The sequence below is a fragment of the Oxyura jamaicensis genome, chromosome 10 (genome assembly GCF_011077185.1).
Source record: "Oxyura jamaicensis isolate SHBP4307 breed ruddy duck chromosome 10, BPBGC_Ojam_1.0, whole genome shotgun sequence".
In the NCBI taxonomy this organism is placed as follows: Eukaryota; Metazoa; Chordata; class Aves; order Anseriformes; family Anatidae; genus Oxyura; species Oxyura jamaicensis.
The window spans coordinates 18,074,385-18,100,340 of record NC_048902.1 but is presented as its reverse complement, the minus strand read 5'-3'; the positions used below and the strand labels follow the sequence as shown (position 1 = coordinate 18,100,340).

Genomic DNA, 25,956 nt, shown 5'->3' with positions numbered 1-25,956 from the left:
GTAAGCTTCACTCTGCCTTGTGTAATTAATGTCAGTATTGGGCAAAGACTGGTTTGGCTCTGGCATACTTGATCATTTAATTATTATTTTTTAAATCACCATACTTAGCAAGCACCACATTGTAAATTAACGCAAAAAAAGAGCAGGGCTTTAAATACAATCAGTTTGTACAGCCAGAAGAACTTTTAATGGGACAACATTTAGGAACTTTGATCTGAAATATCTTCATAATTTTCCCAATGAGCTTGAGTCTTTATTAAAATGACATTAAATACTTTCTGTTGAAAGTAACTGATCGATGTAATTCCAGAAAAGCATCATTTAAATGTTAATATTCACACTATCATGATTTAAATAACTTAACTGGTATTCCATAGTCTCTACTACAAGTTACATAAATGCAAGCTTCCACATGAAATACTGCATCAGTGATGTGACATTATCAAGATGTCATAACTCTCACCAGTAAGTCACAGAAATGCCATTACAGACTTTATGCATACTGCCTTGTAAGTACTCTGAAGAACAAGAACGAAACAATACCCAGAAAGTCTGTTAGATTGGTAGGTCTGTACCACAACAACTACCACCACAAATACTTCCTCTGTTCAACTAATAAAAACATTACTAAGCAAAACGCACGAGGTGAAAGGATCAGCATCAAGTCCTCTGTTCAGATGAGCGTCCAGAATCTTACAGCCTAGGTGGGCGACGCTACTTTCAGAAAAACACTATGGGCAAACCACAACCACCATTATATGACGAGGACTCTCTCTTTACAGCCACACCTCGGTACACGTGAGCAGGAGGTTATAGGAAAGAATGAACACCCAGACCAATTTGTCTTGGAGGGCTAGAGACTCCCCCAGCTCTCTTCTGCAGAAGCACCATCAGTTAAAGGCCCAAACATTATAACTGTTCAAAAACAATGTGTTAGAAGCTTCTTCAACAGAAACACAGCATGTCAACATGCTGAGCTCCAAAAGGAAACTAGCAGTACAGCATCCTATAAATGACACTCTCCCTCCTCTCTCTCCTCTTTCTGGGTTTGTGCTAAAACAGTTTGATGTACACCCATGATCAAGATGTTGGCACTTCTGCTGTCCCTTCTGCAAGGTGGTTAGTCAGGCAGATTGACAGGGCTGACAGCTGAACACATGATCAAACTGTCATACCCCTTGAACTTGAAAGTCAAAAGCCGGGCTGCATTAACCCTACAATCAAATCAAGAGTATCTACAGAAGAAATAGTCATTTACCTTACTGTAGTTCCAGGTGGTGCGTTGTTCTGAGACCTGCTCTTTGCATGCACAGCTTGCCCAAAGACACTCTCTCAAGTAATGGATGCCACGGTCCCCGCTTTGAAAATCACAAAGTAAAAATCTGCTGTTCTAACTGGTGATACAGAACTTCAGGAACACTGCAGCAGCACAAGAGCTGCTGAATGCAAAAGACAGCACAGCCTGAAGAACTTGTTAATACAAGGCAGATAATTATGTCTGAGTGTGATTGCCTGCATGAACTCCAGCAGTAATGAGTAGTGAGAAGCTGCTGATTCTCTTGCAGGTGATTTTCAATCCTACTTAACACAATGTCACCAGAACAACCAAACCCAGAACCTGATCTTGGATGCGTATTTCGAGAGCACTGTGGGGGAACTGGACTGTGTGCTCCCACCCTATGTATTTCAAAAGTAAAAACATTCTTCAAACACTGCAAAAGCAGCCTGGAAAAAAAAAACAAAAGTCACTTTCACAACTGGAATTTCTCTGAACATTCTGAATTTATTTGTGAAGACCTAAAAAGACCTCTACTTAAAATTTGTAAAGGATTGTAAGATCTAAAAGTTCTATTTTTAAGAATGTCTTAAATTACGGTACATTGTAAATACCAACAAAATTAAATCGGTAAGAATACAAACAATAGCTAATGCTACTGTTTTGAAGTCAACAACTGACATTGAAAAAAGTTAGTAGCAGTGCACAATAATTTTGTATTATTTGTGCTAAAACACACTGGCTTTTTGTTAAGAGATAAATGAAATGTAGTTCTTTTAACCCTATAGAACTAAATTTAATCATTGGTTTAGACACAAGGAAAGCATAACTTTAGATTACTTAGAGGCAAGCCAGAACTTTTGTAAAAAAAATTAAGCCTATCTTATTTTTGGCGATTCTTTATATATCAGAAATGAAAGAACACAAAACAACATTAACTAAGATCGATTTTTTTTTCCTAACACTGTTGACTTTCTTAAAGTCACTAACATTTTTTTTTTTAATAACACCGATGTTATTTACTGGTATGCCCAAATACATTTCAGCACGGCCAAGTAAGAATTAAAAAACATTCTACATATAAAACAGAACAACTCCACCAGATGCAAGATATAGAAAAATTGATGAAACCAATAATCAGATAAAATAGAAAAAGACTTTGGGGTTTAAGTCTTGAACTTGATCTCCCAAATACGGGGACAAGGAGGAGAGCAAGCAAACGACACCCGACTGTGAGAGGTAACTGCTCTGCACAGCACGAAATACACCTGTACGCATGTTCAAAGTAAGGATTTGCTACCTTGGCAGCATGTTAAATTTTTCAAAGATGCCATTTCTTCCTGAACCCTGAGTGGGAAATAAAACCCCAAGCCACACCTTGTTTACAAGTCAGGTTTACAGTAGACACTTCCACTAGTAAGAAACAGACTCAGTATGTGTACGTACACACATGTATTTATACATCCACATTTCTTGGTGACTCATATTCCAAAGCAGTTCAGTTTTTACGCATTTTCTCTCTTTTTAAGGTAAGCTAAAAGTTATTTAGTCCTTAACCATACATAAATCCTTCTGAATCACCTACTTAAGATGTCTCAAAGGCATTTGCATGCTGCCTCCAAGTATTTGAAATGTTATATATGCAGTATAATTACATTTACATAATCATTGCACAAATCAAGTCCAATAATGCCTACATCTTTTCAGCACCATGAACAGATTAACAAGTCATTTCCTTACTCAACTGGAACCATTTTTAAACCCCTTCATTCTTTTAAATGTATACCAATTGTTTCCACAGTACAGCTGAAGCTGTCTGGAGACCAAAGCAAATGGACCAAGCAACAGCAATACACAGTTAAAACATTCAAAGTACTCACGTTTGTTTTTTTTTTTTTAATAGCAAAATACAGAAGCCCAGATCATGTGCCAAATGCATATCTGGATTGGATGGATCAGATATAAAGCAAAGTGTGAAAACTACTAACGAAGAAAATCGGATTAATTAATTGAAGATCCTTCTCATCTAATTCTGCATCTCCACGTGTGCATCCATGTATGTCTAGGTGCTATTCCCAAACCTTTTGTTTCATATCAAGCCTGTGAACTAATTCAACTGCAACCAAAAAACCGTAGCAACCCATGGTTAACGAACTCCTATAGTGCGTGTGACAACAGTAACAGTTCTAAAACCATGACCTGGAGAAGAAGCAATAGTGAACAGTACAGGCATCTGGAGAATAAAAGCCTTTCAGTAAAAGGTCAGGAGGCCAGTAGCCATAAAGAGCAGCTTCCTGAAGTGTCACCTACCTCACCAACATCAGCTGTGCTCATCTCCCGTATTTCAGAGGGATTTAGAATATTATCTAAATCACATAAGGTCAATTGTGCTTAACTGTGATTAGCAAGGATATTTTTTTTCCATAGAGCCATGTATGTTGTCAAGATGAAGAATATTTCAAACAATCCCTATTCCTTTTCCTACTCTTTTCTTCCAATGCTGAAAACAGTTTCAAATTGAAAAAAAAAAAGTTCAAGAATACTGTAGTTGAGTCCCAGCACAGAAGTGCCATACAAATTATCCTTTCAAGCTGATTACTGCCTATCTGTTACTAGACAATTTCCCTTAATTTTCGAACTACCAAATGGCAGGGAATAGGACTATCTTTGATAGATAGAAAGCTAAGCGTAAAATAAAATGCAAGTGCATAACATCGAATTCCAGCTATTCACACATCTTTGATTCTGCCAAGATGGCTGAAAAAAAACATATTTCTTACAAAAGAACACAGAGAAGAATATAGGATAAAAACAGAGCATTCACATCTGCAATAAAATGTACAATTAAAAATGTACGGGTGCAGGGAACGTATAAAAAACCTAGTATTCATTTAAGACATCAGTGCTCTCCCTCCTACTATGTTTTCACACAAGCGTTCCAGCAGCAAGACGAGATACCAAGCTCTGGGCATACAAAAGCAATTCCTATGCCAAAATTGAGCAGTAGGCAACTCTAAGGGGAAGATGTCTCATCATTTGCATTTTATCATTTATAATACCGCCATCTACACATTGCTGAAAACAAGGATCAGCAGATCTGTTTCTTCCCTTATACAGCTTCTGACCTGCCTGGAATCAGCTTTCTCCTCTACCACAGTAACAAAACCCCTGTCAAGCACATCAGGAACACATGGGTCACGACGAGTTTCGCAATGAGCCTACAATACAATAAACACTACCTGTCACGTTCAAGGATGCAAATGAATTACTAAATGTTAACTAGATACATCCTTCAGCTATAACTCCTTAAAATGAAATTAATTATGCTAAATTGGTTTAGGATATACTTAAAGGTATTTAGTTCCTTTGTAGTATGTGTTGGTTAAGTTGTATTTCCAAATAGGCACATTTCAGAAGCCATTTCATGTTGTTCTTTCAGAACGTTTCTAAAACGCTGGTGTTGTAACTTGACCTGCATCAGGCCACAACCATTCATTAATGGTGAAATTGCATGAAGCACCGAGCTTTTGACAATTTGCTGCTGCTTAAGTACAGAAGTCTTATTCTCCCCTTTCTCATCCCTCCTCTCACACCCCTGCATACCTACGTGCTGTACCTATCACTGCATATGCTCCAAAGCAGGTCATATTCTCTGCTGAGCCAATTCAGCTCTGTTGTAAAGCAAAAAAGTAGGTAATTTTCCACATAATTTGTGAGTCGAAACTGTTCATGACCCCATCATAAGAATGAAATCTGTTCCTAGAAAATTTAAGATAAATTTCAGTGATACAAGGAGAAAGATTAAGTACAAACAAATTGGCATGGGATGGGAAGTTCTTATTTCATCTTTTTTATATGACAGGATAAAAAAATAAATAATAATTAAAGAATAGCATCACTTTATCATGACGTTCTTAGCTTTTCTTGTGCTTAAATAAAAAATATGGAAAAGGCTGTGATTTATATTTACCAAAGTGCCTGTTTTGGGTGCAATTTTAAGAAACAAAGACTTTGACTGTGATCTCTCTTGTATCTCTTCAATTTTTTTCAAAAGGTCACATCTGGAATTTGGGTGAGCTTTGTCCAAATTGTGCCAAAATCCTAGATACAGCTATCTCCTACACTCCTGCAATGGTGAGACCCAGTAAGATACATTCTGGCTGTAAAATATTGTTAATCCAGAGACCTGATAGCTGCAAAATTACCACTAAGTAACAACAGAAAAAATACACACTGGAAATAAAGATCATATATGGCAAATATAAGTAGTAGAATGAGCCAACAATCTGGAAAATAATATTAAAACTGAAAAAAACAGGAAAACTATTTTTTCTCTAAAAACAGGAAAACTAATTTTTTTCTCTAAAAATCACTATTTTTATGGCCTTCCAAAAAAGAACATTTTTCTAAATTAAGGAAAAGACATGATTTACTTATAGTGGGAAGCAAACCATTCTTCCCACGACTAAAATCTCCTAATCGCCTTAGGAACAACAGTCAATAGAACAAAGTTACCAACCGAACAGAGCAAATCTAAAATACAATCAGCTGCAAAAATGAAACTGCAGAGCCTCTCTCAACTACTGTACAACAAAATTTTTATTCCTGGAATACAACATAGAAACAATCAAGCTACCTTAGATATATCGAGCTTATAAATATTTCATCCTACCGATTTACTTAACTTTGCCATCCAGAACATAGCCATGACCTTAGAGAACATTAAAAAAAAAAAAAAAATATCCCATGGAAGTATACACTTCCCTCTGGGGCTAAATGACTTTTTTTTTTTTCCCTTTCTTAGAACTAATAAATAAAGTCTGTTCTTAGGAACAGACTAAAGAGTACACAAAAGCACTTCTAATTCATTCTCCTGATTTTCAAGCATAGTAGAAATCTCAAATCCCTTACTAGTATAATACAATAAACCTACAGAAGCAACATTCTATGCAATATGCAGGTAAGTCCCTGCATATTCCCCCAGAATAGAAAAAAAATATATGCACTTTAATACTGTCTGACCTTTCTTATGTAGCTGCCAGGAGTCAAATACTTGACATCAGTTTGAATAAACAAATAAAATACAGGTGGCCTGGCATAGAAACCATTTTGGAAGAGGTTCCCATTCCTCAAGACGAGAAGCAGCACTATCCGCAAATCATAACGTAGCAAGTAAGGCCTGGAGAATGAAAGTCGGCCTGCTTGCATCCCTATCTCTAATCTGTCTGTCACGGGCAAAAGCTTACCTTACAAGAATTAGGTTTTCCCCTCCTCTACAGTTGTTAACCTTATTTATACTAATCCAGTGACTAAATAATACTCCTTCAACTCTTCAAAGCTAGTATTATCTCTCTCTGTAGTACCCAAAGCTGAAGACAGAAGTTGGGGAAGTTTTCTTTCAGATCACAAAAGAAGACTGCCACAGAAGGCTAATCACTATCCCTAACTCACTCCTAACGAGTAAGGTGTTTGTTTGGAGACAGCTTCAGAATTTAACTGCAAGTCAGCCACCTGTTCTGGTCCATTTACAAGACTACAGGAGACACAACTCCTCTGAAACCCAGCTACAGTACAGAAAGACTCCAACTGCTAAGAGAACCCCTGATTTCTACTGTACCTAATTACATACTGGAATTACATGAAATACATCCATACAATCTGAAATTATACTTGAAGCACAAACACAGTAAGAACAGAAGCTAAGACCTTTGAGTAAAAATATTCATGCTATTCTATTACTGCAGAAACTGGTCATTTTACTATGTTCTAACTATGTTTTAACTCACATACAAAGCAACTGGACAACAAAATTAACTGTAATTGTAGTTTAGGTTGAGGTCCACTCTCTAGACCTTATTCTCCATGCAATTAATTTGTTGTTTCCAAAAAACAACATCCTTCATACCCTATTTTCATTATCAAATGTGGTTGAAATCAAACAAGTTACCCAGAAATTGGCAGGGGGTGGATGGCAAATGGGAAGACAACACAGATTTAAAGACGAACCATTCCCTTAGAAAAAATCAGACTGAAAACAGCAATTGACATTTTACAACAAGGTTTTCAAGTTATTAAATACATTTAGTTAAAATAGCTTAAAATGCTATATTGCTCAGTATTTGAAGTGTTAAGGAGACAAGAACACAGATCATCTTTTCAAATTGTTACCTCAACAATATCTGAGTTGGTTCTGCTTTCATGGGGCTCGTTGTATTCTGTGTATTTAAGTAGAACTTTGTCCATATCAGTGCTCGCGTACTGAAAGAGTTTGTTAGAGCTGTTAAAAATGATGAGTGCTATTTCACAGTCACAGAGTACACTCAACTCATACGCCTTCTTCATTAATCCAAACTTCCTCTTTGTAAAGGTGACCTAGAGAAGAAAGAATAATTATTATTTTTTCCAGATAACAAGATTATGAAGGACTATAATCAGGCATTCAAGGAATATTCCAATTGAGCAGAAATAAACAGAGTTTATTTCCACTAACAAGGAACATAACTGAACATGTGCACAAGATTAAGAGAAGAACTGCAGATCATATTTGGGCGTTACTTTCAGCATTAACGCTCGTTAATTAAGCTAAACAGTATTTCCAGTGGCATACAACTACCAAGAAGAGTCAAAGTTTGTAGGATCCTCTAACTTTATTTCCTTCTGTTTAACCAACATTAGCTCCAAGTATTAAAATATTTTCTTCTGTGATGATTTACAGTTAGCCTCTAACAGCTTCAGTTACTCGCAACCTTAATTCTTTTAAAGTGTTTTCAGTCACTTGGGACAGGATGGAACAATCATTCTGTCTTATTAGAACTGCTGGGGGAAAACGAGCCCATTACAGATGACCACGCAGGAGCATTTGCCAAACAGGGAAAAGAGAAAGAAATTTCATTATAAAAATTGCCATCATTCATGGAAGAAAGTTTTAAAATGTAGACCTTTCGCAAGATTTCAGTTACTTAAGGATATAGGAGTGTCAACATATTTGATGTCAAATCAAATCAATGAAACCTGCTTTATAAACTATAGAAATCCGTAAGAAATTTTGGGAAGATGGATGGGGAAACTGCTGTGTATAGACACCTTAATGCATTTTTTTCCAGAGATCATAATCTTACACATATCGCTTCATCACTTCCTGTAATACAAAATGCATACCATCCTTCTCAGTACGTAACAAGTCTCACAAAGGGATGCACACAGATATGCTAACAAATGTGTAGAGCATGCAGACAACAACTCAATTATTAACACAGTATTCACATTCTTTGCACTTGCCCCATATACGCTGGGAAAGGTACTGCAGACCTGGGGTTCCTCTCCAGCTATAAAATATGATCCAGGTCCATCAAAAAAAAAAAACTGCTTTAACAAATGTTTTCTCTCACCCCAAGGAACGTGCTATACATAGGATTTTGAAAACCTGAGCTGTGAACATGTAGCCACGGTACAAATTAGGTAATAAAAGTAAGACCTGGACAGATGAGAATACGGATCGGTTCTGTTTGTATCAGTACACTTTCAGGACACATAGGAAGCGAGAGTGCCTTGTGTTCGACAGCAAGTCAACTCACATCTGCTTGGCAAAGTTCCAGGCAATTTCCCATTGCTTTCTTTCTATCCACTACTTATGCTCCACTTACTATACTGTCAGTACTCTGCAGCATCCACTTTTTGTTCTTGTCTAGTAATACCGCATAATACTGAACAGATTACTTGACTGTCAGTCTCAAACTTCCCTGTTTCTAAAATAAGCACAATTCTCCCAGGGAACAATGAAGTTTAATGTCTGAAAGTATGCGATTATGATTCTGCACACTTTTAACCACGTAAAGACAGACATCATAACATATACAATGAAAACACATGTAAAACATGGTTTCCAGGACAAATAAATTCCTGGTGCGAGGAAGAGACCGAGTCTAAAAATAAGCCAGGTTACCATATAAGAAATGTGTGTGATCGTTGCCAAAGCAGTACTGTGGACTAGGACAAGCACAAACAAAGAAGGAAGAATCATTAGTTTATGCTGATTTAAAACCACTGATTTCATTTTTAAGAAGTCTTCTTGGTTATTTCAATTTAAACTAAGAACAGCAAGGAAATTCTCACTTGTCTTGTACCTTTCATATGAATAAAATTAAGTACCTATTAAAATGTTAACATCTATGTATACTGGGCTTCCTTATAACATCCATATCATTTTACAAAAATAATTTTCAGAGAAGGTTCTTTTTGCTTGTTTGTTTTCTTCAATTTCTATGGCGTACATTTAGGAAGAAAATCATTTGAAATATGCTTACTATATGCAAGTAACTGGATGCCAATTAACTAAATCCTAAAAGCATACCCGGTACATACTGTGCATAGATTTAAAGTCTGCAACAAAACTTAGAATTCCTTGGTTTGATGCAAGGGCAAGCCATTACCTTAAGGGGTGCAGTACTAAAGCAGGCAGAAAAAACTCCCAGGGATTCTGTTGATCTAGTCTTGACCTCATTCTGAAGAAGCTAGTTTGTAATTTCAAAGTAAGTTTCAGGCAATGATCTAGTTCTTCCTACTTCTAAAAAATCAGTGCAAATTATGAAAAAGCAACCTTCTCTTATTTCAGCTCATCCACTGCCAGTCAAATTAATCCAATCACTGAACAATGCAAGACAGTAAGAGCCAAAAAAGGTTCCTTTAAACATCTCTGTAGTTCCATGGAAGGAAGTTGAACAGACTAGATTTTTTTTCCCATGAACGCAGTCAGATATATTATAACCCCAGTTCCACCTAAGTTCCTGTGCAGTGTTTCTGACAAAGAAACTTCTTGAACATAACTTATCACAGAGCCTTGCACGGGACCTGAATCATCTGTATTCAGATGAATATTTGCAGTAACGTTTTTATTCCATCTTTTGGAAAGAAGCTCTATTAAGACACAAAACTCTTTCAGAAACAATTTTATGTCAGAGTGCTCTAACACAAATACCAACTATGGCAAGCAGATCCTCTTTAGCTACTTATTGTTGAACATTGTTGAACAATTACAATATGTTACTGAGACAAGATGCCAAAAATCCAGCAGGATGGACCTCAGTGCATCTTCTGTCGGTATTCAGTTTTCAGTTAACAATTCAACAAGTTGATGAAGTACAAATGTAAGCTTGACTGGTTGTATTTCTCACAAACGTAGGTGGAAATTTTGCTAACCGCATATAATACAAGCCATCAGCTTTTTAAAGAAAAACATTTAAAAACCAATCTTAAGTCTCTTAGCAGTTCTGCCACTTTACACATATTTTTTCAGAAAATTTGGGATTTATTTATCCTGTCTTGAATGAGACATTAAGAATTACATTTTTTGATTCCTCTGTGAATTTAGGTTTTTGGTTTCTTACTTATTTTAAAACAGTTGTTCTTCTTCTGACACTGCAATTACAAGACACTGTTAGAGATTATTACCTGAGTAGGTGCAGGTATAGAGAGATACATTTATGTTTTTTTGTTTTTTTGTTTTTTTTTTTTTAATCAGAAAAAAGGCATCATAAACAAGATGTGTGTGTACCATAGTACTTTGAGAAGTCAGCAAATGAGAAAACTGAAAGCTTAGTTCCACTGAGGACCTATATGATCCTGCAAAAGGCAACGTTCACCTTTCCACTGATTATTTTTCTCAGCTCGCAAGGCTGCTTGCTTCATGCTTGTCCAGTGCTTAAAAGCCCCACTCCCACTGGAGTTCAGGCCTAACTCTAGTGCATATAGCTTGTTATGAACTCAATTCTCACTTAAAAACTTACAAAGCAGTCTATTAGTTTCTTTCTCTCTCTTGCCATTTAGTGTGCAAGTCCATTCCGGACCACACTAAAAACACAAACCATACATCACTGCAAGCCAATGGCTTCCTCAGTGCTATTCTATTTTGGTCAGAAAAAAAGGGCAGAGGAAGAAGAGAGTAAAGGCAGCAAGACTGAGCTCCTTTGGTATCTAATTTACTGTACTTTATTCTCTTCAGCTTAATGAACATAAATGCCCTGCAGCTCATTCAAGCAGATAAGGCTTCTTAATTAATAATACAATGACAGTCTCCTGACAATTGTAATCCCCCAGAGTAATGGTCTACATAAATTGTTTTGAGCTCACATACAATCCCATCAGAAATAAGATGCTTCTGATATAACATTAGCTTTTCTTCCCACAAGTTACACAGACTTGCTATACAGGCAAAGATCTATCACATTCTATTTGCATTTCCAAACAAAAACCACACTAAACAGCAAGACAGGACATCACTCATATATTCATGCATGACCTACTAACCAGCTACGCATGCCATAGAAAAACTGACAGAACACAACTGAACCATGCTCTGTAGTTGGCAAAATAAACCTAAATATCCTCCTTATCTAGATCAACAAAAAAAAATCTTAGAAGTAAATTAATACATCAGCAGTGTTAAAGAGCACCATCAACACCTCTACAACATTGACTCCACGGACAAAAGCTATGATATGGAGATCCTAAAAAAAGGAACAAAGCCACTCTAGTCATGGTACAGTATAAGGATATTTCTCATTTCAAATCTAACAAAGTTGTCCCGTTTCCTCCAACCAAGTTAAAGGAGGGTGGGAGGAGCAATCAATTTCTACCTCTTCAATTTGCCTGAAGTTCTAGAGCAAGATCTGAAAGAAGTTATAATTCATCTGCTTTTACTACTTGTACTTCAGACATTTATCTACATCAAACACACAGTCACTGTGTGATTAAAGCTGTTCAAACACAATACCTGGCTTTCTCCCAAACTCCAATAATACTTCTCTTGCTATATATAGCCTTCTCAGAGTGTACACTGCTTTAAAGTGATACAGGGAGAAAAACAATCCCTATTTCGCAAAACAATGGGCTCTGAGCTAATGCAGCAGCAACAAGACAGCCTCATGGAACTCTGTCACTACCCTCAACATCAATCACTATCTTTCTAAAGAGATAAACAACATCAAGTTGGTGCTCGACAGAAATTAAAAAAAAAAAACAAAGCAAATACTACGAAGGGAACAGGGAACAGCCATCGCTTCACTACTATATGTTCATGTTTTGTAAGCACCATGAATACCAAGTGTTGTTCTGAGTCCCTTTGCCTTCAACAAAAGAGCACAGCAGTATTCAAGAAGGTTTAGGGACAAGAAGCAAGACTGATCGAGGTGTGGATTATATTCAGTATAAAAAACAAGTAAGCCAGGGTTCTTCAGCCTGAAAAAAGTTAGCTGAAGAGAAAATAAGACAATATGGCAGAAGTCTACAGAATAACAAGCAAGGTGGACAGACTGGATAGGAACTGATTCCTGCCTCCTTCATAAAGAGCTAACAAGCTAGCAGAAGCATAACTAAATAATTTTTTTTCTTGAAATAACAGGTAGCAAACCTATAGGAAGTCTGAGCCAAAAGATCTTATAAATGCTGCAACTTTATAAGGGCTCAAAGCATGACTGAACAAGTCCCCTGGGGAGGGGGGCAGGGGGTGGAAATCCATTAATGGTTACTAAATATACGGAAACCACATCCAGCTCAGGAAATCACTGAGCTAAGAATAGTTAGAAGTTGGAAGAGGATTACAGAGCAGTGTAACATGCGCACCTCTATCCTACGCTTCACTGGTTATTTGCTTCTCACCATCACAGGAGAAAAGATACTGGACTAGCTGTTTTTTGGTCTGATTCACGACAACTGTTTTTGAAGATCTTAAGTCATTCCTACATTACTTTTCCTTAAAAATTGTAGCTTCCAAATACCCCACACTACACATTTCAGCATTAATTAAATTTTTGCCTATCACAAAGTAATTTGCAAAATAGGAGGTAACACTTCTTTGATGCGTAGACATCAACTTTTGGTGCTTTTTAAGTTGACAGGATGCATCTTTATTAGGGAAAGAGCGACTAAGTAACCAGCCCTCCCTAGGCCATTCTTAACACAATCCACTTTCGAGTACTCTTCTCTTTTGACAGACAATTTTTGAAGACATTCATAGTGAACAGCTCTTGAAGGAATATAATTCAATGCTTTTAAATGGATGCATGATAACAAAATCCATTACTATACTATACCCACTGAAGGGCGCGGTATTCACCATGACCTCTTCACTAGCACTGTAACATTTACTATAGACTACCACCACAGATCATTGTCCACAGATCTGTCAAACAGCTCTATCAAACATGCTGCAGAAAATACTTTTACTATATCTTTTCTGAATTTCTCTTCATTACCATGTGTTCCTGGTAGCTATCAGATCAAATAAGGTGTCTGTTTCAATAGATCTTGTCTACAGTCCTCCAGTCTACTGGAATGACAGAGTAAGGCACCATTTAAATAGGAACAGTTATAGCAGTTATACAGTGATTTTGATTTAAAGCAGTAATTGATACTACTTATAAAAACAATTTTCCCTACTAATGCAGTATAAACATAGAGAGACATATTTCTTATTTGTGTTTTGGTAATGCCATCTGTAGACACAGATGAAGACAAAACTCAGCTTTAGAAGGAAATGAAAGTACTTAAGTCTCCATTCACTTTTTGGATTACTGATGATCATGTACATGCAGACTCGTTTCTCACCTGTCTGTTCCGTTCATCCATTATTCTCGTGATCTGTATTTTCTTTCTCCCCATTTTCACCCTCTTCTTTTCTTCGTTTCACAATCCAGAAATATACTAATCCAGGAAATTTCACTCTTCAGTATTCTAACACATGATACGGTTTTCTTTTACTTTGTCTTCAGCTTGAGAAACAGTTCGTATTTCTTCTTATAAACCCCTAAAAGGTAAAATCGAAAAAAATGAATGATCTTCCTTTAGTAATTTTTAAGTAAAACACTTGCATAGTCACAAAACACATGCACAAAAAAAATAATTTCAGCAATTAAACAAGTATTTTCATTATTAAAATATACTACACACTTTGTTCAAACTGAATTCCAGCTAGTGTTGTGTATTTTGTTTGTTTTGAATTACTTTAAAAACAAACAGTAATCTCATCCCCTTTCAAGTGATGCTTAGAAACCAACTGTCAAAGGGGGCAGTGCTTACCTCTCTAAGCTTTAATCATCAAGTTACCTTAGGTTTCAAAAATTGACCCAGAAAGTTTTAGTGAACTCCATTATTTTAAGAAGCCTTGCGTTGTAGGGGACAAAAGAGGGAATACTTTCACTTAAAAGGATGAAGCCATTTGAGAATATTCTCAACAGAGAGAATTTCGCATCTACCAAGACACCCATGAATAATCAAGAAATTCACAGTTACTCTCCACAAGAACCTCTAAGTTTCACATTTGCCAATAAATCAGTTACCAGTCCAGCATGTGTTTATATTTGGTAAACTGTAAGATACATGAAGCTTCATGCAAACTTGAAAAGCCAAAGTGCCTTCATAATGTGCTTATCCAGTAATTATGCAAACTAACTTGTGAGATGCTGAACATTAAAAATTTTACATGTATTTTGTGTTGTTGTTTGTTTTTTTTTTTTTAAAAAAAAAAAAAGAACAAGCACAACGACCAAAAACCTTTTAAGCCATATTCCAGACAGTGTTTGAGTTGTAGCATAGTATTAATTAAACAAAATAGGAGAAAATGTCTAAATAAACAGCCTCTGGAACACTGACTGTATACTAAAACGCATATTCAGCCATGAAACATGTACAACTTACTCTTTTACCACCTAATATTCATTAAAACAAAAGGGGTAAAAACAGCCACAACATTAGTTTATAACCTCTCTAATTTTCCAACCCAGAATGTCACTGGAAATCAAGCGCTGCATATTTTAATATGGGTGTCACCATGCCAGATCCTTGGGGCCATATGTAGAAAGTGGTACAACCACATCACCGTCAGACAGCTAATAGGCAGAGACAGCAAGAGGCGATTAGTCACAGGCTACACTTCACAATGCATTCAATTTACACTGAGCAAACAACCATGCCATTCTGATGCAGCTTGGGGAAAGAAAAAAAAAAAAAGAAAAGGAAAAAAAAATAAATAAAGAGGTGGAGGAACATCACAAAATGAAGGGATGTCATTTTATATTTACCTGATATCAACAAAGGACTGCTTTGGGAGAAATATAAAATGCCCAACACTATTTAGAAATACTAATCAATGGAATTTAAGACCAAAGGAACACAGATTGTGTGATGTCCACTGGTCAAAAGTATATGAGCTAGATGGTATTTATACTTCAAAACACTTGAAAAGAATGCAGTGTTGCATTCCTTGTTTTTTTCTTCAAGCCAAAAAAAAAAAAAAAAAACTTTCCAAGGAGCTAGTAAAAAGTATTAATAGCTACTTAAGGCCAGATGAGCCAGCCTCTACACAACCAAAAGCACACAGCAAGTATTTTACATAGAAAACAACAGCTGGCATATAAATTTCTACTTTTTCTTTGGTGAAAAAAACCACCAAGAATATCCAGCAAACTATTAAGTTTCAATTCACGTAACATGCAGACTTCAGTCAGCTGCCTCATTCTCTTAAAAAAAATCACCTCATGTTATGATCACGTTAAATTTAGTCATGCAAAAATCTGGTTGCATTCCTTGGACGTGGCTTATCAAAGGGTCTCTGTGAGCAGCTATTAAAAATTGTTTTCTTCTTCATGTGCAGCTTCATTTTCTAATTTACCATTTACTATTGAAATAGTTCTCTGAGTACAAAATTATCAGATTCCTGCCTCTGCTTTGTGCAACTGCTCACCATCAGAAGCACTCTTAAGAACAGCCACCACATGACAGACCAGAGATCCATCTGGTCCAGCATTTTATCTGTGGCTATTAGCAAAGAGCACTAGGATGAAAAAGGAGAGACACAGAAATAATGTAAGCACGTATCACTTAGAAGCAATATTTATAACGCGTTTTCTCCAGCTATTCAGTGATTTCTAAGTAAAGAACTTCTGGCGTCATACATGAAACCTTAAATTCAAATTTACTTCCACTTTTGAACCTGTGGAAACTTTCACATCCTGAAGTGAGGAGCTCCACAGCTTAGTTATGCCTCAGAATAAGAGAGACATCCTTTCATTTAAGCCTGATCCCGTTTGTTAAGAGTTGATATCAAAAGATCTTGAATAACACGAGGCAATGAACCATCTGTTGTCTTCACCCATCATGTCAGTTCTGATTTTGATGCCTATCCTCTATCAGCCTTCAGTTACCTTTCTCCAAACTCAAGAATACCACTCCAATCAATCACTTCTTGCTTGAAAGCCGCTCTCTGCCTAGCTATGCTGTCCGTCTCTCCACCCTCTCCAGTTTCGCTGTTATTTCTGCAACACAATGACCAGCAGTGCACAGCATACAAAGAGTTCTACAAAAATTAAGGTAATTTACCATTAATTTGTACAGAAGCATATTTTATGTTCTACTACACAGACATTAGACAGAGACCTACATAAATATGTCAGTTCTCAAACTTTTCCTGAGGAACTCTGAGAAGCAAAGCAGTGCTCCAGAACCCAAGTGGAAAACCCTGATGTGGGATCGCTTGCTTCCTTCCTATAGACCTGCCTCATCCGCTCACATCTTCTACCTTCTGCAGCAGGTGTTCAAAACCAAGTCTCTGCAGTGAATAAAACAGGCTCATGGGGGAAACTGGGTAGAGAAGAAAAATATGGTGTGAAATTATATGATCTGTACACTTCAGGAGACAAAATAGGAGATGAACACTTTCTGTCAGCTAAAGGAAGAACCAATAGTAAGGAAATGCCATTATCTGCTCCAGAAACTATCACAGGAAAGAAACGGGCAAACCGACAGCCATTTTCACCAACACTTTGTTATAATTCTGGGTGTTATTTCAGGTGCTCTAAAATTAGTATGCTCTATCAGGCACAAACACATCAATCCATCACTCATTTGCTGCCTCTGCTTCACCCTATTCACTAAGCACAAGGCTTCCTCTTGTTCCATATCTCTTGCCTTCCTCAACATCCTGCACCCTCTCGCTTGGCCAGTCCCCCACCCATTAGCACGCCCATCCCATCTCCATCAGCTGGGGATGCCTCTCCTCCCTCTGCACTGGTTGCTGTGGACACCAGAAACATGACTTGGAAGAACATTTGCCAAAGGCAACCCAGCTCCCTTTCAGTCAGATGTCACACACAAGGCAATTTTCAAAGCTAAGGGTTGAAATACAGGCTCAGCACGTACTTTGGGAAGAAACGATCTTGCTACGAACTGCATAATCAGGGTAAATCACGCAGTAAAAAGCCACTTTTCGTGCACGTTCAGAAGATCCAAATGAAGTTACCACCAGTGACAAATGCACTCTGCACTTCCCAGGGGAGTAATGAGTTTTCCTTTTCTTAATCCTTGATCACGTCACAGTTGCAGTTTTATTTTCCTTCCTGCTCAGCAGCAAAACTCCTAAGAGACAGTGTCCGCTATATGGTTACATCGAAAACATACTTAGCAAAGTTCTCATTTTGCTGTCATGGCTCTATTGCAAACATACCTAGGTAAAATTCTTAAATCACAATGCCTTTCCACATAGATCATCACCAAACGTTTGTCCAAATAAAGAGAAGTCGGTAGGCACATGAAGATGAACGAACAGTTATTTCCAGAAGTAAACATGAAACTGACATTAAATAACCTAGCCGAAGGTAAAATTCTACTTCCCTAAGTGACAAACAAATGACAAGCACCAAAGCTTTACATCTGTTTTCATGGGCACACAGAAGCAATTCTTTAGGGGTGGTGGTGGTAACAATTTCAGGCATCTGTTAAACAAAAATGTAGGACAAAGGGGAGAAAAAGAAGAGGAAAAAATGATGTGCTTCATGATAAGCTTCAAACAGAAAATCATGTCAGCTCGCAATAATAGTGAGAAAAATGAGGTTAGTAGCTAAGTAAAAGCCTCTATTATTGTATAAAAGTACTATTTACTCCAAATTTTGTGGATTTGATTGATTCTTTTTCCACATACTAACTACTGAAAGACGTCAGGAACATATGCACAGACATAGCTTCATAACTGCGTATTTTGAGCAACTCAGATCAGTTCGTTTATTCTCAAGATCGCTTACAGTTTCACAAATAGCGGAAGATATACAACTTTAAAGCAAGGAAATGGTGTTTGACCTACTTTAAAAGATCCTTTCAAGGGTTCAGTGGAAACAAATTATATCCGTCTTGAAGCCTTCTGGCAGAACAGGTTAGGAAAAAACTGTGTCAGAATTACAATCCTTCCATTTATTTTCCCTGTACTTCCCTCTGCTTCTCTTTGGTTTCTTGGAACTTCCATTTCCCCATCACGGTTACAGGTTGCGTTTGACAGTAACCGTATCAGCACAGCTCGTTCACTGCAATGCATGCAAAGAAACGTGTGTCATCGTGTCAGATCATCTGCATGTTAACTCTCAAAAAACAGAGCTGCATGGATCTGTATAGATGCATCTTACAGCGATGAGCCTTGCCTGGGGCTTACTGAATAGCAGAGTAATTCTGGCCAGATGACAGTTAACAGGTGTTTCTACTCTCAGAAGATCCAGGGCCAGATACTTTTATAGATTTGGCTCCTTTACCTCTAAGCAGGAGCTGATGGGCATAGACTGATAGACTGCACAACCAACCCAAGGCTGAACAGCCCCTTCACTCGTAATTCAAAGTAATACTTCACATGCGTGACGACATGACCAGAATATAAATATCAAGGTGGAGATGAGGCCCATCACCAACTCCTGACTGGTTTACATCTACATCTCATTTTTCTGTAATGCCTAGAAACATGTAAGTGTCCTCCTTCCCAGCCCCACAGCTCCAGGTAGCAATAACTAAAGAAAATGAAGAGTCAGAATGCCTTCACCAGAACAATTCATCAAAAGGTTAATGGGGTGTATGGAGCTAGGTCAAGCATCAAACCAACTTACAAAATATATTCACTCCAATTTGGATCTGCACTGAAACATGCAGAGAGCCAGGGGGTGTTACCACAGCACTCTAGATGTTCAGCCAGCCCTGCTCCAAAGTTCACTGCCACCACTTGGAAGTCAGATTTTAAAATTAAGATTTCAACCCCAGGGACTCCAGCTACCTATGTTTTCATTTAATAAAGATGAAGCCCACATTCTCACGGGGGATTTTGCAGAGGTGTGCAAAAACAGAGACCAAAATATTTCCTACAACCAGAGTTCTATAGCCTTGCATCATTCATTGTTATAAATAATTTAAAATGTGTAGAACAATAGCAAGGTCTACCCCTTTAAAACAAGGCTATGTTGCCATTTGACCTCCTACTTCTTGCCATACTGCAATATTAGGAGAAAATACTTTTTTCCATCCTGTTTTAGTTATTCTTCTACATCCAAGGAGAGCCATATAATCAATTGGACTGGCCTCAGCGGGTCTTCGGCTAGCAAGGGATACACAAGCATTGTTATAGAAACAATAATCTAAGCCTTAGCCAAAATATATTTTTTTTTAAGTGGGACAACGTTAAAAAAAAAAAAAACAGGAAGGTATAAACAATTCTTTACTGATATTCTTTTCATGCATGATAAAACGCTCGTTTCTTTCAGCTGGGAAGAACACCACACAAGTATCCATGTCTTTCACACCAGACCATTTAAGTAAACTTCTAAGAGTGGATTTGTGGAGCTCTGCAACTAAACACGCTCCTCAATTTCAACATTAAAAACAACAAATCTATTTTGAGCTTCTAATTTGTAAGTTACATAGTTTTTCAAATTAGGTTCTCAAGGCTTATTAGAAGACCTCAGACTGCTTAAAAAAAAGCCTTACTGAAGAACTGCAACTCCTGATGATGATTGACGGTCTCTTAACATGGCCTTTCCTGCCATTTGTTCACATGCAGTTAAATCCTGCCTACAATGAAGTCAAATAACATCTTCTTGTGAACAGAACTACAGCAATCTAACCTGTATGAAAAACCAACAGATTCACAGGCTGCTTTTAAAGCAACTTTTATTATTCCTAGAACACACAACATTAAGGAGAGATTTTCCTGAGCTGAGGAAGCAAACAGATTTCAGGAACTACCAGCATCACCTACAACGGGATGTGCACTCCTAGATAATGAGAAATGTGGCATGGTCCTGGATCAAGGAGAGCCAGGAATTCTGTTACTGCCAGTTACTCAAATGCAAAGTAAACGGGTTCAGTTTTCAATTAAACTCAGTACCCAAATATTTTCATGTTACATTATTATAAACTCTTGGCTTACTACTTCAGTCCATAAAATACATATCAGTCTATTCTCAGCACTTACACTCTCCAGATTGTTTGGTAATGGCTGTTTTCTATCTATAAAAACAGACATCTTGACCATGGATTTTAAGTGGCATTAAAATCTATTTTCTTGTTCCCATTTCTTTAAAGCTGTCCTAATGATTTTATGAGAATCACCTGAAAACAATCTTAATGAACACAGGTAATTAACTAAAGCACACCTGGTCAGCAACAGCTTGGACCATCAAGGTTTTTCTTCATCTTACAATAAGAGAGAATAAAATACACAGAACGTTCAGTCTCCAATGACTATTTGCTAACTAGCATGCAGCTTTCTTCTGGTTTTGAAGCATCTTAACACTTTTTTCAACATTTTTTTTTAAGGCTCAGTGGTGCATCCTTAGGAAACACTTAAAATGTTATATACCTCTAAGTTAAATCGTGGCTTTAACAAAAAAAAAAAAAAAGCATTACCATGGGAAATTCTCTTTCTAGAAGTTTTCTTATTTCATCAGTTATCTCAATGACACTCAGGCTTTAATTACTGCAGTCTTGGCTTATTGCTTTCTCCATCTCAACTAAAGTTTATAGATTAAAAGAATACGGATAATCTTATGCGGGGTGAAAAAAAAACAAGCACATATTTCACAAAGGTACCATAGCTCACTAAGTTCTCGAAAATACTTCTGTCCCACAGAAGTACTGGAATCACAGAACATCCTGGGTTGGAAGGGACCCACAAGGAACATGGAGTCCCACTCAACATCTTGACATAAGACAAAGCTTCTAGAAACTGAGAGGTAGAAAGATTATTCAGAACACAGCACATACTGCAGGGCAATGTTATGAGATTTACTACTCTTATCCTTCAAATACTCTTTAAAATTGTATTCAAATTGTGCAGGCTACACTGCAGCTCCTTTGTGCAAATGCCAAATAAGCAATTCTCCACTTAAGAAAAACAGTGCCTGTTCTCAGTACGTTACAATTAATTGGTGAACAACTGGCATAGTTGTCCAAGGTAAAAGTAGGAATCATAGGAGATTTTTCCTTTTCATGTATGTACAAAAAAAATAAAAGGAAGATAAATTGTGAGGTAAACTCTTTTTCTACTAACGTAGAAAACTGTATTGGCTGTGTACTTCAGCCAACTGACGTGATTTGCAGCAAGACTAAAGCTCAGCGAAGTTCTGACCACCCGTCAGTGACTTAACTCCTGGTGATTCGCTTTGACTTTTTCCAGAGGAAGACCGCCCATCCCGCCTGCAGAGCACGAACTGCTGAGGTAATGCAACAACCAGCCGCCTAACAGCGCCTTCAACACATGTTATTGAACAAACATCACTGCAATCAAAAACATCTACAGCTGACTTCAGGAATGTAATGGGATACAAAGGCAGCCGCAGCTTCTACATGGCTCCGCTTACACCGTCGCCTTATACACTTTCTTCAAAGCAGGCTACAAACTAAAAAAATGCCAAATTTTAAGAAGTTCTTAGCAAGAGACAAAAGTGAACAGATGAGAGAATGGAAATACATAAGGATTACAAACAAGATCCTTCCTTGAACACTGCCTTTGTGGTGTGGTTTGATCCGGCAGGATCCGTACCATGCAGCCGTTCGCTCACTACCCCCAGCGGGATGGGGAGAGAAGCAGAAAAAAGGTAAAACTTGTGGGTTGAGAAAAAGACAATTTAATAGGAATAAAAGGAAGGAAATTATGATGATGATGATGATAAAAGAATATACAAAACAAATGATGCACAAGGCAATTGCTCATCATCCGCTGACCGAGCCCAGCCCAGCCCCAAGCAGCAGCTGCCCCCCCCAAGCCCAGGCTCCCATCGCTGTTGCTCAGCCCCATGCCACATGGCACGGGACATCCCTTGGGCCAGCTGTCCTGACTGTGTCCCCTCCCATGTCCTCTGCACCCCCAGGCTCCTCGCTGTCAGGGCTGAAAAGTCCTTGACTTCGTGTCAGCACCGCTCTGCAACAACTAAACATCGGCATGTTATGAGCATTCTTCTCACCCTAAACCCAAAACAGAGCACCACACCAACTACTAGGAAGGAAATTAACTCTGTCCCAGCTGAAACCTGGACACCTTGGAAGATGTCTTCATTTGCAAGTCTGGCTTCAGTCAGAGGCTGTGTGACACAAAGCACCGCATGCTCCCACTCTGTATTTAGGAAATTTCTTCCCATGGCTTAGCTCCCTGCTTCTTCCTGATCCTCTCTCTCAGCTTTTCCTCTGGCTCTCCACGAGCTGCAGGCCCCAAGCTTCTTGCTTCTCTCCTTTTTCCTCCTGCTACGACAGGTAGTCCCCACAACCGTTTCTTACCAAATACACACCTCCACTCTTCCAGAGCATTCCATGGGATCCAGGTGTCCCCTTTACAGGGGACAAGACAGGAAAAATGAGAAAAATAGAATGGAGACCATGCATCAAAGAATCTGTATGAAGCTTTAAATCACTGAACAATTATCCAGAAAGCTTTCTTGATCATTTATTCAATGTCTGATTAAATAACAGCATGCAGTCATATTGTTGAAGTGCAACAATTATAAACCAGAGACGCGACAACATAATGCCAGAAACAGCCTGCATGCCTCAATGAGACATTCAGCAAGCCATGAAGACACCTACGTGTTTCTAACAAAGGTTAGCACTAAAATTCCTCTTTTGCAGCTGCATTTGTTTAAAGCTCAGTGTCTCCTTCTTAAAAATTTAGATACATCACCAGTTTAAGTTTCTAAATAAGAAAAAAATAAATGCTGTACATCAGAGATAAAAAGTAATGTCCGGTGAATTATTCCCTGTATCCTTTTGCGCAAATAGCCATTTTATATTTAAGGAAATGAAAAGAGCATTTTGGCAGGGGAGGGGGAATAGGAGGAGAGGTGCACTAGAGCAGGTCTCACAGGGCAGGTCCTTTCCAAACGTGCAAAGAGACCGTGTCCTTGTAATCTAAATGTTTCAGAACGTAAATGAGGCAGACAGGTGGCAATTAATAAAGTAACAAAGTGAGTAATCTACTCAGCTGCATCTCAGGAGTGATACATGGTGAAAAACTAAATCCAAGTAGAAGACGAACAGCATTAATGAAGGCAGGGATATGGTGCTATGCACCTACATAAAGGAAACCACCTGATGCCCATGAACTCTCTAATTTCAGCAGCCATTTTTAAAAGCAGACCTAAAACCATCTTATTATTGATCCAAGTACTGAATAGCACTTGGTTTTTCTTGCTCAAGCCTGACTAACAAAATCGAGTAGTGGGCAAACTACTAGAGACAGAGTTAATTACTTTTATACTTACCCCAACTCCTGAACATGCTGCTGTAAGCTCAGTTTCTACTTATATATATATATAATTATTCAGAATATTTTTTTCTGTTGATTAACACTAACTTTATTGGCAGGTGACATCTAGTACTCTCATTGTTCATATTATTGACGTGAACCCAGCCACTTGGATTCACATAAAAAGACACTACTTAAATTACTACTGAATCTTCAGATAAGAATTGTTCTCTGAATAGAAACCTAATTCTAAAATAAACTAACTTTGAAAGATTTGTTCCTTACCAATGGCAACCAACTAGCACACACAGCCATTTAATATGCTTTAGCTGATGAGTAGAAATTCACGATGCTACAGTAACTCTATTATGTTATACCTGAAAGGCAAAGCATATGACAAAACAATTTGATTTCACATTTCTCGCAGCCTGCAACAAACATAAGTCATTTGATCCTAACTAACATCACTGCTTCACAGCAAAACTACAATTCAAATGGTGCATAGCACAAGGCACAACTAACATCAATAACCTCTGAAATCAAATGGCTTATATTTTAAAACACTCAGTGACTCCAGGAGAACAGACTGACCAGCTTGTTCCCATTATTGCACTAAAACCATTAAACATTGCATTAGAAATCTCAAAAAAAACTTCCAAACTTTTCACCTCACATGAAAACGATTTAAAACCTGCCAAAAGAAAGCAAACCTTAAATGCACCTTTTAAGCACAGCCATAGAATTGCTTTTTCCCTAGCGTATCCATAATCCTACATACAAAACCTACCCAATCCCAACAGCCAAAATAGAAGAGCCACAAAAAAGGCCTGAATGAGAAGATAAGAGTTGGCAGAAGTTTAAGTGAATGCCCAGACAGATTTGATTGAGAACCCCACCAAGGATCAATTCAGTTATCCGTATGTAAATATACAAAGCCTTCCGATAAACTACATTGCTGAGGACTTAACCAAGGGCAGGAGTAATAAGAAAAGCAAGATATCACACAAGCTGGATCTTAACGTATGGTGACTGGCCTATTTGCAATTACATTAAGTAGCCAAAAGCTGAGGGTGAAGCTGGACTTGATGATCTCAGAGGTCTTTTCCAACCTAAATGACTCTGTGACTTCACGAACTAGACAGGCTCAAATTATCATAGAGTCTCCTTATTGAAAACCTCTTCCATTAAAATGAGGATGTTCAATTAACGTGGACAAGCAGCATTAGATGCAAATGCAAGATTTTTCAAACTGCAAGGGAGACACCCCTGTCTTCACCACTTCATCAGCCAAGTACTGCTCGATATAATGCCTGCTCTGACCTGGTGGTAACCAGGCTCACTCAGGGATCACAGACTACAAATACAGCTCAACATTCAGATCCACCATTAGGCATTAAAAATTAAGTAAGAACCATCACACAGCTTACTATCCTGATTTTGAATAGGAAATCAAAATTATCCTATCAATGAAACTGCCAGAAATGCCAGCAAGGAGCCCTGAGAACCACTTCTGCAGGAAGACTACATGATGAGCCTTGGTCTCTTGCACTATTAGATAGTCAAAGTGGACATTTCAACATGTAGTTATTGCATCAACAATTTAAATCTGCAAGGAAAATTACAGAAAACAGTACCCATTTCACACACACTGCTGGATCCCTTCCATCCATCCTTGTTCATCTCTGTCTCATCTGCTTGTTCATCTCTGACAAAAAAACTAGCAAAGAGGCCCAGGGAGCTCATTTGGGTTGTAATGCAAATATGTAGAAGTCGAACAAAAATTGCTTCTAGGTATTAGTTGAAACTGCTACAGTAAACGTTAACCGCAGCATCCAATTTTGGTAAGAGCAGTTGCATGCCACTACAAAACTCCCAGTGCTGCCTGTAGTCCTGGGAGGTGGCTATGTCAAAGTCTGCCACGGGCAAGGTCAGAGACTTCAGACAATCTCTGAGCTTGGAGAAGCGAGTGGTTAAAATGATGTTAAATTCCTGCTTCTGAAGCGATAAGACTTATTAAGGCACAGAAATGTTTTGTTGTTGTTTTAACGGTATCACTGGAGTGCATGAAGAAGAATTGGTGCTCTTCCATTCCATCCTGGTATGACAATGAAAAAATCTCCATGAAAAACTACACAGTAATTCACCTGAG

At 37.9% G+C, this 25,956-nt stretch overlaps 1 protein-coding gene and 1 long non-coding RNA gene across 9 annotated transcripts in view; both read right to left on the bottom strand.

Annotated features, from left to right (window-relative positions):
* MEF2A (myocyte enhancer factor 2A) overlaps positions 1-25,956 on the bottom strand; it is a 90,893-nt gene that overhangs the window by 39,204 nt on the left and 25,733 nt on the right. For all 8 annotated transcript variants that reach the window (XM_035335704.1, XM_035335706.1, XM_035335703.1 and 5 more), the window contains exons 2-3: positions 13,877-14,075; positions 7,445-7,648 (exon numbers count right to left, since the gene is read on the bottom strand). In XM_035335704.1, the coding sequence (XP_035191595.1) occupies positions 7,445-7,648; positions 13,877-13,930 (258 nt within the window). In that variant the 5' untranslated portion in view covers positions 13,931-14,075. The remainder of the gene's footprint in view (positions 1-7,444; positions 7,649-13,876; positions 14,076-25,956) is intronic.
* On the bottom strand, positions 2,268-5,594 carry LOC118172052. The gene is made up of 2 exons (XR_004753537.1): positions 3,820-5,594; positions 2,268-3,383 (listed from the first exon to the last, which is right to left on the bottom strand). It is a non-coding gene; the product is annotated as an uncharacterized LOC118172052 (long non-coding RNA).